Raw genomic sequence first — 13,334 nt, 5'->3', positions numbered from 1 at the left:
TGCCCCGGCATCCGACCCCGAAAGCCCAGCCGGGCTGCTGCTCTGAGCTTGCGGGGTGGGGCAGGGATAGTTGGCCTAATGTGCTGCCTGCGGCCTGGCCACGGCCCTCTCGTCAGTCCCTGCTTTCACTGTGTCTCCATCTTTGTCCCTTTCTGGAGGGGGCAGCGAGGGGCAGGCCCGAGACTTCGTGGAGGCTGGAAGTCTGTTTCTTGGGCTCATTCCCTGTGGTCCTCCATCCGTCCTGCCGGATCCAGGCTGCCGGCCTGGCTGAGCAGAGCTCCTCCAGCCCAGCCGGGGCCCTCAGAACTTCCTGCCTTGGTGCTCTTGGCCTCAAAGTGAAGTCCTGTGGCCCCGTCCGACTGAGGCCTTGAGCCAAGCTGAGGACCCTGAGGCCACAGCCCCCAGCAGCGAGGTCTGCGGACTTGGTGCTCCCAGGCCAGACTCCAGGACATGACCAAGCCCTGGCTGGCGGCCTTGGAGGTGGTGTCTGTGGCTTCCCCGGGAGGGCAGACTGTATTGGGGCAGAAAGAATAGAAGACATTCGGACTGTTAGGGGTCCTGGCGGCTGGCTTAGGACAAGCTGGGGACACCAGAAAAGTCAGGCTTGAGATTGCAGTGGGGCCGCAGCCTTGAGTGTCTCACACACACGCACACACGCACACACACACATGCACACACACGCACACACGCAGAGGAAGAACAGAAAAAGACCTGCGTGCGGCCTCCTGGAAGCCCCGCTGTTTGTGCAAGCGCTGGGATTTCAGCCTCGTCTCCCAAGCCCTGCTCCTCTTCCCCACAGCCACAGAGTTCACTTCCTGCCCTGTGACTTGCAGGACCCAGGTCCCTGCTGCCAGCCCACCATCTTGTGGGGATTCGGGCTCAGTCGATATTTACGGAATGCATCAAGCAACTGTCTTACTTTTCCTGTTCCATGGGAGTTGTTAAATTATTGGCCAACTTTCTTACCAGAATTCTTAGATTGATGTTGACTGACAGACCGTGCGGCACCTGTCCAGGGCGACCTGCGGTGTTCTAGGGCTTTGGCGCACTGTAGACCCTTGAGTTGTCTGCACCTCAAGTGCTTGTTGCTTCTCCGTGGCGAGGACCCGTGGAGTGCCCCTCTGGGTGCTGAGGCACATGGTGCAGCACTGCTGATTGCAACACCAGCAACCCCCTCCTGTCCCCTTGGCTTGGCGCTCATTAACCAATCTCCCACCTCCTCCCTGCCTCTACTTCCCCGTCCTCAGGGAGCCCCTCTGCTCTTCCCACCCATGGGATCAGCATTTTTAGATTCCAGGTGTGACTGGAACTGTGCAGTACTGGTCCTTCTGTGCATGACTCATTTCCCTTAGCATCTGATCCCCAGCTTCACCCACCTTGTTGCAGATGGTAGACGCCGTCCTTTTTAGGGGTGAGTAGTATTCCAGTGTGCATGGGCACCCATTTCCCCCATGCATTAATCTAGCAGAGGACAGCTTGGGTGACTCAGGAATGCAGCACTGTTCCGTCTGACCCCAGAGAGTACAGAGAAGTCTGCCGTGTTCTAAGCATGATGTACTGTCCAGATCAAGATGACTAAATATAGGCTAGATAGAGAGATGAGAGCTCCCACATACACTTATTAACTCAGTTACTATTTTATTATTTCATAATATATTTTGATGTGTTACAAGTAGATATTAATAAAGAATATAAACACCATTCTATGAAAAAATAATTTTTCATAACAAAAATTATTAGAAAATAACCATAATAAATACACTGTGAATCATGATCTTAAATAATATATTTTTTCATTTGCTAATCTTTCTACTCATTTCCTAATAATACTATACCTTTTTTGCATAAAGCATTTTAAGTACTGACAAAGTATCTCACATTCTGTATAATTTTGAACAATTTCTTCCCATTTCACAATATTTATTATTCTTTTTGGTTCTTATTTTTACTTTAGTTTCTCACACCAGAGAGAATATTTGCACATGTGTGTTCCATTTCTTTCACTTTCACTTAAGAATATTGTCTCAAGGTGCATGCATTTACCTAGAAATGGCTCGAGTCTATCTTTGTTTATGGCTGAATAGTCCTCCACTGTATAAAAAACCACGTCTTTCTGTCCATTCATCAGTTGGTGGGCATCTGGGCTGCTTCCAAGCTTTAGCTGTTACAAACTGTGCTGCTGTAAACATAGGTGCACATATATCACTGTGGTATGATTCTTTTAATTCTTTTGGGAAGATACCTCACTGGGGAATAGCTGGGTCAAATGGGACCTCTAATCCTAGTTTTTTGAGGACTCTCCACACTGATTTCCGTAGTGGTTGCACCAATCTACAGTCCCACCAACAGTGGAGAAGGGTTCCTCTTTCCCCACAGCCCCGCCAGTATTTGTTGTTGGCTGATTTCTCAATAATACTCATTCTTTTTGGGGTGAGGTGGAATCTCAGCATTGCTTTCATTTGCATCTCTCGAATGACCAGTGATGTTGAACATTTTTTCATATATGTATTTGCTGTTTCTACTTTTTTATCTGAGAAGTGTGTATTCATCTCAGATGCCCATTTTTTGGATTGGGTCTTTAAATTTGGGTGAACTGATGTTTTTTAATTCTTTATATATACTAGATATTAGTCCTTTGTCTGAGGAACCACTGCCTCTGACAACCACTAGGTTGTCTTTTCACTCTGTTAGTGATTTCTCTTGCTGTGCAAAAGCTTTTTAGTAAGATGAGGTCCAAGTTGTTGATTCTTTGTAGTATTTTCTGTGTAGCTAGGGTTTTGTTCATGAAGTCTTTGCCTCCTCCTATATCTGCAAGCATTCTACGTATTTTCTCTTCTAGCAGGTTTAGGGTTTCTGTTTTAATATTTAGATCTTTGATCCACTTTGATTTAGTTTAGTACATGGCTAGAGACACTGGTCCAGTTTTAGTCTTTGGCATGTGGAAAGCCAGTTTTTCCAGTGAGGGTGTGTGGTCCCTTTGTCAAAGATAAGGTGTGAGTGTGTTTGAGGTTCCTTCTGTGTCTTCTAATCTGTTCCACTGATCTTTGGGTCTGGTTTTTGCCAGTACCATGCTGTTTTTATAACATTCATAATATTTTTTCAATCGCATTAAAAATAAAGAACTGCACACCGCCTGGCCCTTTGTGTGATAAACACTGGTCTTTTGTCTGAATTTTTTATGTATAGTCATCTTTTTATATTAAGGGAAAATAGAACTAAGTGGCTATTGCAAGTTGGAAGTGCATAAATCTGCCCCATGAGTTTATTATCTTATTCGGAAATTTCCCACTGTCCAAGCATCCACCATGATTCTCTACTTAATTTTCCAAGCGAGCATTAGGCTTTGGCACCGCTTCGGCAGTGTGGGGTTTGTAGTGCGTGTGGAGAAAGCCACAGCCCATGGGCAGCCGGGTCAAGCCATGCAAGAGGCCAGGTATGCAGAAGGGGGTCCTGCCCTGGCCGGGTAACTGCGCTCGAGGGCTGGCCAGCGTTTCATAAAGGCCAGCGAGTGAGAAAACGAGATCATTTCTTCCTCTTGCTCCCGCAGGCACGAGTGCATTTTTAATGGGAAAGTGCAGTTGTTTCTCAGGTTTCTGGCCGGTCCACGCGCCCCTCCCCAGTCCCTCGCTGCGGCTGTGTCCTTGGCACAGAGGGGACGGACCCGGGTCTTGCTCTCCTGCCTGTTTTATGGGGCAGCCACATAAACACCAGCTGGAGTACTTTATCTTCCATAAGCTCTTCAAGAAGGACATCATGAGAAAGGAGCGGAGCTTGCGTGGATTTGGCCCTGATGGACTTTGTTTGCATGTCTCCTAAGAGGATCTTAGGAGTGCCTTAGCAAACACACTCAGCGGGAAAATATAGAATGAACACGGATAGCCGAAACCACGCCATACAGTGAGGCGCCAGATGAAAAGAAGCCATGCTGCAACGTATTTCTGTACACGTCAGCACCCATCTTTGCTTAAATGTGTGCATGCACGCGGTGTGTGGGGCAGCGGACTGAGGAGAGGCACCAGCCGCGGGTGTTCAGCATGCCGAGTCCCTGGTTTCTGGGCAGTCCGCTGGCTCTCCCCTACCACACAGCCAGGCCTCCTGGGTGCCGCCTCCCCTGCCCTGCCTTGTGCTGAGGCTGCGAAGAGTCTGTGGCTACCCAGCGCACAGGTGTCCACTCACCTCTGGAGGCGCCTGAGGAGCCCGCGGGACCGGTGTGGGTGTGTCCAGAGCGGGTCGCTGCGCACAGCAGCGGGAGCGGAGGCCCCGGCGGGTGGTGTCCTGCTGCTGCTGCCCTTGGCCTGCCAAGCCGCCTTGCTGCTCCGGATTGGGAAGAACCCACGTCCTGACAGAGGGGAAGAGCGCGGCGGGAAAATGTGGCGGTCATCGCCAGACAGCTCGGCGCTGAGGCCAGGAGCGCAGGCCCCGTGGGTGGCCATGACTCCTGGGGGCGGGTGACATCTGAGGTGCAGATGCAGGCTCCTGGTGGCCCGCGAGCGGCTGCGGTCACGGTGCCCCTGCAGCAGCAGCAGCACGGGGCCGCGGCGCCATCAGGGCGAGGGACGGGCTGGACTGTGCTCGCTCACACCTCCGGGGGCTGGCTGCCTCGGCCACGCGCTCACAGCGGTTTGTCAGGAAGGTCACAGGGTGGACCAGGGCCAGCCTTGGACCCAGCACTGCGGCACAGCCGGCCCAAGCGGAAGTGTGGTGCAGATGCCGACGCCCGGGCCAGGGATGTTCCGGGCCGACGCGGTGCGCTTGAGGCTCATGAAGCTCCTATCTGTCTGTGCTTGAAATAACTGGAATTACGGCTCCTGCAAGCGGCTTCCTCAGTCAGCTCTCATGAGAAAGGCAGAATGGACAGACAAAGGCGTCTCCAGGGTTTATTTTCCACAGTAGCTTTTCGAGCATGTGTGGGGCCACTTCAGAGGCTCCCGGCCTACCAGACCTGGGCAGTAGAGATTCAGCCTTCACTGAGGAAGGTGGCTGGGCATGTTTTCCACACTGGCTAAGCAGGCGGCTTCCTCTGTATAACCCAAGTGAATTGGTGTGTCCCTGTCGGGGACCCGCAGTCGGCTGAGAGCTGCTCTGTGGCCGAGCAGAGCAACCCTCATGCTCCCTGCCGTCCCCACCGTGAGCGGGGCGCACCCCAGGGCCTCCCGCTCTGCATCCACGCCTGCCTGTCGGCCTCCCTGCCCCTGCTCCTCTTCGTCGCAGGACATGGCTCCTGCGTCTGCTCACTGCTCCCCACCCTCAGCTCAGGGAGACGGCCTGGGTCCCGCCCAGAACAGCCCCACTCCACCTGGCTTCGTCTGGCGCCCCCTCTCGGGCTCAGCTCAGCCTGGGGTTTCCGAGCAGAAGATGTCCGCTTGGATCCCAGATGCCGTTGTCTGTAACTCCCCGAAGCTGTGTTTTATTTATCTCTGCAGTGCTGAAGACGGGACTCAGGAATGCTAGGCAAGTGCTCACCACTAAACCACACTGCTAGCCCTGACACCTGTCACCAGCCTTTCCTGGAAGCCAAGTGCACAGGTCACCCCGGCCAGGCTGGCCCCGCTATGAAGCTGACTCCCCTGCTCTTAAAACTCCTCCCTCTGCATTCTTATACCTTCTTCTTAAAAAACAAAGCAAAACAAAACCCCTGAGTCCTCTTTCTTGACTTGCCCTTTAAATATCATGAGGTTTTTCTCCAGAGTGTATTCTTGATCCCCCCATAGTAAGAAATCTAAGCATTCCTGCCAAAGGAGGAGCCTACCGAGCAGGAAACGTGCAGTCACGGGGACGTCATGGGCCTGAGCAGCTGTGAGAGGTTCAGTGCCAGGTCGCTGAGCACAGGAGGCGGGAGTCTCTGCTTGCTCCTTGCCTTTTGTCACAAACTGAGTTTTACCGTCGCTGTATTTAAAGACTGCGTGTGAATGTTCTATAACCCTTACACATTTAGGCTCTTTCCAGAGTGCACGTTGGGTGGCTGCGAAGAAGTGTGCATCCTCTGTTGTTTCTGTGGCTTTGTCCTGCTGAGTCTGCTGTTCCCAGCAGGCGCTGGCCGTGGCCCCCATGCCCAGCCCTCCCCACCCTGCCATCCACTTGCTTCTGAGGGGGAGAATGTGAGAGGCCCTCCGTGGCAGAAAATGGTGCTTTACAGAATAATGAGTCATTTGACAGGAGAACTGCCACTTAAGGGAGAATAAAGAATGGTGACTTTTTTCCTATCTGCATCTCTCACCCTGAATCCATTAATAATAAATCTCATCTGGGAAGGAGGACTTGGGAAATTTGCAGATCTCACCAGTCACCCCAAAACACTGGAACTGCTCATTGCCTGGGGAAATGGCTCTGCTTGTGTGACAGCACCCATTAAAGCACCTACTTCTGAGTTTTCAGTACATTACACTAAAGTCAAGCACAAGATCGTCTTGATATTTGCAAAGTGAAGTGTTATTATTTTCTCTTAAAATTTCACATTATATTCACAGTGTTTGGTGCAAGTGACGCTTCTGGCAGAAAATTTATACATGGGATAGTTTCCTGATAGTTGCATAGACAATTTCTGTGCCAGGTCGCCTGGCAGCCCCTGTGGTGTATGAAAAGACAAGGGGTGATTGCACAATACTGTATGGTGAATGTTTAAGCTCAAAACACTTATTACGGTAAAAGACATATCACCGTCAGTATCCTCAAGATGCTCCCCCTCCCTTCAACCACACTTATCTCATTGTTCTTGCCACTTTCTGAAGCAGGCCTGGAGTCCTCTTTCCTGAGTGTCTTTAGGAGCTATGATCAAGAATATGGTGACTGCTGGTGCTGAGCACCATCCAGCAGAAAGGCAGCTCATAAAAACATGGCAGTGCATCCTCATCCACCTTACTCCCCGGATCTGGCACTGTGCGACTTCTGGCTCTTCCCCAAAATCAAAATGACCACAAAAGAGAAACGTTTTGAATCAATTCAGGACATCAAGGCAGCCACAACAGTGCAGCTGACGATATCAGGAAAGAGGACTCCAGAGCTGCTTTAGAAAGTGACAAGAACGATGGGATAGGGCCTGCGGTTTAGCTCAGTGGCGCCCCGCCTACCTGGCAAGCACAAGGTCCTGAGTTCGATTCCCAATACAAAACAAATTACAAAAAACAAAGCAAAACAAAAAAAAAGATGGGATAAATGTATTCAAAGCTAGGGAAATGTTGGGAAGGGAATTAGTGGCAGTGTCTTTTACTATAACAATTTTTAAAAATTTAAACACATGCTATATTTTTATCACACTTCATACTTCTATTTTTATAGGAATATGCTGGAAAAAACCAACTGCTTTTATGAATTATTAGTCATTTTCTGCTGGTTATTTTAAAAAAGCAGAGAGACAGGTCCCAATCCGAGTGTCACAGGGGTTGAGATGGCCCCGGTGGGAAGCTGTTGGTCACTGAATTTGATATCTGCATGGCCCACAGGGCCCACCAGTGCATTAGGAAACCTAGAGGGAAAGTCAGGCGGCTTTTGTGGTGGTTGGAGTTGTGTGCTAAATGGACCAAAAGCATGGCAGATAAAACTAATGAGTGGGAAACATGATGGTGAGTGACAGGTTACGACACAAAGACAGAGACTTGCTTTTCTGATGGTAACGTGTGGAAAAGTAAAATCACAGCCTGGAAAGGACCTGTTGAAAGCGCCCCCATGTACCACGAGGGGAGGAGAAGACCCGGACCTGAGATGGCCAGAGGTGGAGCTCTGGTGGGAGTTCATGTGCCCGGTTCCCGGCACGAGCACAGCCCTGTGCTTTCAAACTAGGACTTCAGAAAGATGAGCAGAAGTGAAAATACACATGCTGTCACCTCACACTCTACAGCTTGTGCGTGACCCCCGATCTGATCTCTGTGTGTTTGCACAGCTGGAGCCCTGCTGTGCACACTGAGTGTGACACAAAGCTCCCCAGGCACCAGAGCCCTGCAGAAGGCCACGGGAGCAGGAGCTGGCCAGTGACAGACACCGTCGGCTACACATGCACACGCTTCCAACATTAGTGACCTCACGGATTGAACTACGAGTAATAAATTTATTTTGAATTCCATGTATAACCAGATGGGGCAGAAGACAAATGACACAAAAGGAGAATAAGGGCAGGAAAATGCAGGGGGAGGTGGCTTGGTCTACTCCCTGCTGCTGTAACTGAGTGCACAGACAGTAGTGTACAGGAAGTGGGGTGGCTCTGTGGGGGCCTCCTGCCGTGCTGGAATGCGGTGGAGGCATCACCCAAGAAGCAGGGCAAGCTGCCTGCACAGCTCCTGCTTTGTTTCTGGAAGGGTTTCTCGTGCCAACCTGGGGCGGGGCCCATGACCCCCTTCCAGTGACGGTGAGCCTTTCAAAAACCCAAGTGTCCAGACTGCAACCCCAAACCCACTTACTTATCCCAAAGTGCCAGCACTGCAATTGAACCTGAATCCTGAGGTTCTAGTTTAGAAAAAACAAATCATACATTAACATCTCTTGTCTTAGAAGAAAAACAAATGACATGCGGGTTGTAGGGATCGGGGCTATTCCATCTGAATCACCTCCCAAAGGCCACCGCCAAATACCACCCACGTCTGCATCTGGGGCTAAGTCTGCCCTCCAGGAGCATGGAGGGGTCACATCCCAGCTCCAGCAGAAGGGAAGACAAGGCTCACAGAAGACAAGCACGAGTGGGAAAGCACAGAGCCGTGGCCCCCACCCCAGCCTCTCCACACCCCAGCTCTCTCGCCTGGGAAGGAGTGGACTCAGTCCCGGTCTCAGATGGCTGGAGGGTCGCGTCGGCTAACGCACCTACAAGGCCAGCACCTTGGAAGGCCTCAGGTGTAAGCTGCTTTTATTGCTATGTCAATTCTAGGGAAAATATCCACTCTCTTGGTTTAAAGTATGGCTAAAAATGATTAAAAATTCTTTGATCACAGAATTATTCTATTCCTGTCTTTCCTTAACTCTTGTCATCTTGGGCTATAGATTTCAGTTCAGTCAGGTATTGGGGCCAATAAGGAAGATTTAAAGGTGGAGAATCCTGATTCATTGGTTCTAACTACTTTGCCTAAGATTGAAGAGGGAAAAATCTCATATGAATTGTAGCCACTTCCTTAGGCTTGTATTTTTATTTTTATGGCTACTGCTGTTATTCGCTTTTTCCAGAGAAATGCAGCACACTTCAGGTGTCTCAGTAGTGTACAGCTGTCCCTTCCCTGGGGCCCACATCCAAGGCCACAGTGGGCCTCTGTGTACTGTGTTCGCTGTACTCGTACCAACCTGTGACAAAGCTTAATTTACACATTAGGCACAGTAAGATTAACAACAATAACTCGTGATAAAGTAGAACAATTATAAAAGCATAAAAAAGCGATTTTAAACATACAAATCTTGTATTTCTGAAATTTTCCATTTAATATTTTTAGACTGTGTTGACCCCGAGTGACTAAAACTGCAGTAAGCAAAACCACTGTGAATCTCACTGTAAAAGCGTTTGTCCAGGGAGCCGGCCGGCTCCCTTTGACTTCTTAATATTTTCTCCATGTTGGCTGCTTTGGCAGAGGAGAATAATCTCCCCTTACCATGTAGAGCATGCTTAATGGCTTTAAAAGAATTCCCCAGCAACGAAGTAATGAGCTGCCAGAAATCTGCTGGGTTCCAAAGGCTCTGGGCTCATCTGTTCCGTTTATCGTGTGTTTCTTGTTCTTCATGACTAAGTGCTCACAAAAGATGTGAAAATGTAAGCCTCCAGAGCATTGGGGGTTTCAGGGCAGGAAGCGTGTTTTAATGTATCCAGCCTCATTCCCAGCATGTGAGGACAGACGGTTAGGAAAGTACCAACAGCAGAAACCATGAGCCCAAGGGATGTGCAAGGCACTGACGTTACTGACAGAAGCAGTCGGCAGAACTGGGTGGCTCATGCAGAGACCCCAGTCTGTCCGTGTGCGAAGAGTCCTTTGCTCAGAACCAGGAGGCAGATGTCTTCTTCATTTAGCGGCCCCGGCCAAAGGGCCAATGGTGCCATATGGCACATTGGTTCTTTTTAAAATTTTACCTTAATAGCAAATCACATCTATTAAGAAAAAGAATTTTCTTAAAATCTTTTATAATCTGGGGAAACACTGGAAATACAGAAAAACCTAAAAGGTACTCTGTTTCTCCCTGGAAGCCGATAACCTGAGAGCATGCTCCTGATGAGTGTCTCCACCTCCCGCGCCCTCCCACTCCAGCTGCTCACCTGGTGGGTGGGGCCTGGTGGGGCCTGTGGCCCTTGGCTGCTCTGTGTTTCCACCTGGCCACTGCCTTAACTGCTGAGACTTCAGGGACTAGATAATTGTCTTCACCAGTCCCAGAGCCAGATTCTTCCTGGTCTCCACGAGACACAAAGCCGGGAGACACCCCTCGGGGCTGCTTCCCCGGGCCAGCAGTCTGGGCGGGTAGTGCAGTCTGTCTTCAAGCCTGCTTGGCACAGATGCTGGAATGCAGCCGGTCAGAGTGGTGTCGGCCAAGATCAAAGCCTGGCTCTGCTTCAGATTTGTGTGTATGATTCATATGTGAACTTTCATTCTTTATTGCTAATAAAATTATTTAAGACTCTGCATCATGACCATCTAGCCTTGAGCCTCAGGGTGAAACATCGTCTTCAGTCCATCTCGGGCTGCCAGGGTTGTCTCCTGTGCTGTGATGGGGATCTGTGTGATCCCTGGAGATAAAGCCTCAGGCAGAGTTCAGAAGAAAAAAACATGAGCATGATCCAGTTTGTTTTGACCTAGGAAAGAAGCAGAGCCACTCAGCTGCCTCTGCAGACTAAAGGTGGTGCCCCCCACCTGCCGGCAGGACCGTGCCTTACAGAGAGGCAGCAAGGATCCGTGAGACCTGTTGTGGTTAGCAGCTAGTGCATAGCACAGCACAGCTTGTGAGTTTAGGGCAAGGTGTGTAGTTGTTTGCAGTAGTTACTGAAATCAGTATTTTTGCCACTGATTGAACACAGGGAGAATGTAAAATTGTGGATTAGCACAAATTCTTAATGCCTGCACATGCATTTCTTATTAAAATACTTTTTGACACAAATTAGCACTTTTCTGTATATGAGATAGAGAAAATTATTATATACCTATAATGTAGAGAAGAAATATTACATGAATAAAATGTACGCCAGTGACAGCGAACCTTTTAGAGACCAAGTACCCAAACTGCAACCCAAAACCCACTTATTTATCATAAAGTGCCAACACTGCGATTAAACCTGAGTACTGAGGTTTTAGTTTAGAAAAAGTAACTCATACATTAACATCTTATGTCTTAAAAAAAAAACCCCACAATAACATGCGTGTCATAGGTTCATCACCACTGAAATAATCTTTTTTATACCCAGCTGTACATTTTTTATGATGTGGGTATATTACTCATGTGACTTACAATAGCATTCTTGTGTTCTTCTGATTAAAAATAGTTTAAATTTTTTACAGAAAGATCTGTTGATCCTGTACTTTAACATCAGTAAGAGAAAGGCATAACTTTCAGTGAGTTGGAACTTCAGAGGTTCATCTAGATGTCAGTATGAAATTAAAGCTGAATGTCAGAATCCCCAACATACCACGTGCTATTTCTTTATTTTTAACAAGAGAGTTTTACAGGTCTGATTCTGCACTGGAAACCCTTAGGTGTTTAGGGGTGACTGTGTGGAAGCTTTTAGTTTGCTCTAATGGCATTTGCTCACTTTTGCCTGGGTGCCATGCATGGAATCTAGAAAACCTATGCAGTGGAAGGAAAGAGCAGAATGAGGCTCCCAGAGCAGGCACAGTTGGCAAGAGGGCTAGGGGGCAGAGAGTGACCGTGGGTGCGAGGTTACCATTTTATAGGAGAAAGAGATTCTTATCATGGACTGCATGGTAACGTGGCTATAATAAACAATAACTTATTTTATATTTCAAAATAATTAGAAGAGAGGACTTGTTCTCACCACTGGAAAATGATTAACGTTTGAGGTGATGAATACATTAATTTTCCTGAGTAGATCCTGATGCTGTGTCTCCGTAAGAGAGAGCCATCTTCATGCCTGAGGGGAACTGATTCTGTCTCTCCTTCCGTTACAGGCTCAACGTGGGAAAAGACATTTCGGCAGATTGGCTTTGAAAGGTAAGCAGGGGTTGGCATGACTCCACTTTTAGCTACTCTGTCCTGCTTTATTTTGAGTAACTTTTGACTTTTGATCTGGTGCCATTTTGCCTCTCTGAGTCTCAAGGTCTTGTAGAGCTAGAACTTTACTTTGTAAAATCCTTGCCTGCACATGCAGTGGAAATAGCGATTACATAGGACCTTTAGGTGAAAATGCTTCTTGGACTGTGAAACAGTACAAAACCTATATTGTATAGCTGCAGAATTACAGAATTAGATTGATGCTTTCTTAGGTTCTCCACCTCCTATGTGGCATGTTAGGTTCTACAGCAGGGAAATTTCCCTCCTCTTGAGTCTTCCTTCATACTTTGAAACGTGACAGAATAAGCACCAAGAATAGCAAAGTGAGTGCCATGTGTCCACCCCATGCATCGACAAGACTCGAACATCCTGTCATTTCCTCCCATGAGGCCACAGCACATCTTGGCAAAACGTGGGCATTTTTCCACCGCACCCATAATGCCTTTTCCATTCCTGATACCTTTCCTTAATATCCAGTCAACATTTAAATTTCCTGACTGTCACATGAATGTCATTGTTTGTGGTCTGAATGGGCTTGCTACAGATCCACACAGCCCTGTTACAGCCCTTGAGCCTCTTTGCATAGAGCAGCACCCACCCCTCCTCTTCTAGCTCTTTTTGGTTTTCCTCACATCGCTGACTTTGAAAGAAATTAAGTCTGCTGTCTTGTAGAACGTCTCCCATTCTGGCTTTGTCTGTTTGTGATATTGTTTGATTTATTATTCTAACTCCCAGTGTCGACTAAATTCCAATGATTCCACCTTGAGCCTTTGAGAACAACTTGAGGTCGGCCTCTTGTGGTTTTGACACCAACCTACTAGTGTTCTTTTGCCAGTTTCAGGCACCCCAAGCTGGCCGGGTCACCTGGTACCCCAACCTGGAGTCGGCTGGTCACCCATGGGGCCCTTTCTTGGTGAGAAAGTGTATTTTGAAACCACAATCTAAACACTAAGGGTGCTCATCCATTCTGGAGGTCATTGTTTCTGGGCTTCAATGATGGAAGTAGGAAATTTACTTTACTTTTAATGAGAAATCCTGAATTCATAGAATACTTCCAACTCTAATGTAGTCTTGCAAAGTTTTTAACTTCTCTGGTGTTAGATTTTCATCACTTTTTTTTCCCTGAAAATCATGACTCTTAACATGTTTCATTTTAA

The 13,334-nt window shown here is 48.3% G+C and overlaps 1 protein-coding gene across 5 annotated transcripts in view; it reads left to right on the top strand.

Annotated features, from left to right (window-relative positions):
- The window catches only part of Piezo2 (piezo type mechanosensitive ion channel component 2), a 321,693-nt gene that overhangs the window by 138,371 nt on the left and 169,988 nt on the right, over positions 1-13,334 (top strand). For all 5 annotated transcript variants that reach the window (XM_021265256.2, XM_087194955.1, XM_087194949.1 and 2 more), the window contains exon 4: positions 12,075-12,117. In XM_021265256.2, the coding sequence (XP_021120915.2) occupies positions 12,075-12,117 (43 nt within the window). The remainder of the gene's footprint in view (positions 1-12,074; positions 12,118-13,334) is intronic.

This window comes from Heterocephalus glaber, unplaced genomic scaffold (assembly GCF_053883595.1).
Source record: "Heterocephalus glaber isolate CG9 unplaced genomic scaffold, H.glaber_assembly_v1.0 deba00000331, whole genome shotgun sequence".
In the NCBI taxonomy this organism is placed as follows: domain Eukaryota; kingdom Metazoa; phylum Chordata; class Mammalia; order Rodentia; family Bathyergidae; genus Heterocephalus; species Heterocephalus glaber.
This window is presented reverse-complemented; position numbering and strand designations above follow the sequence as displayed.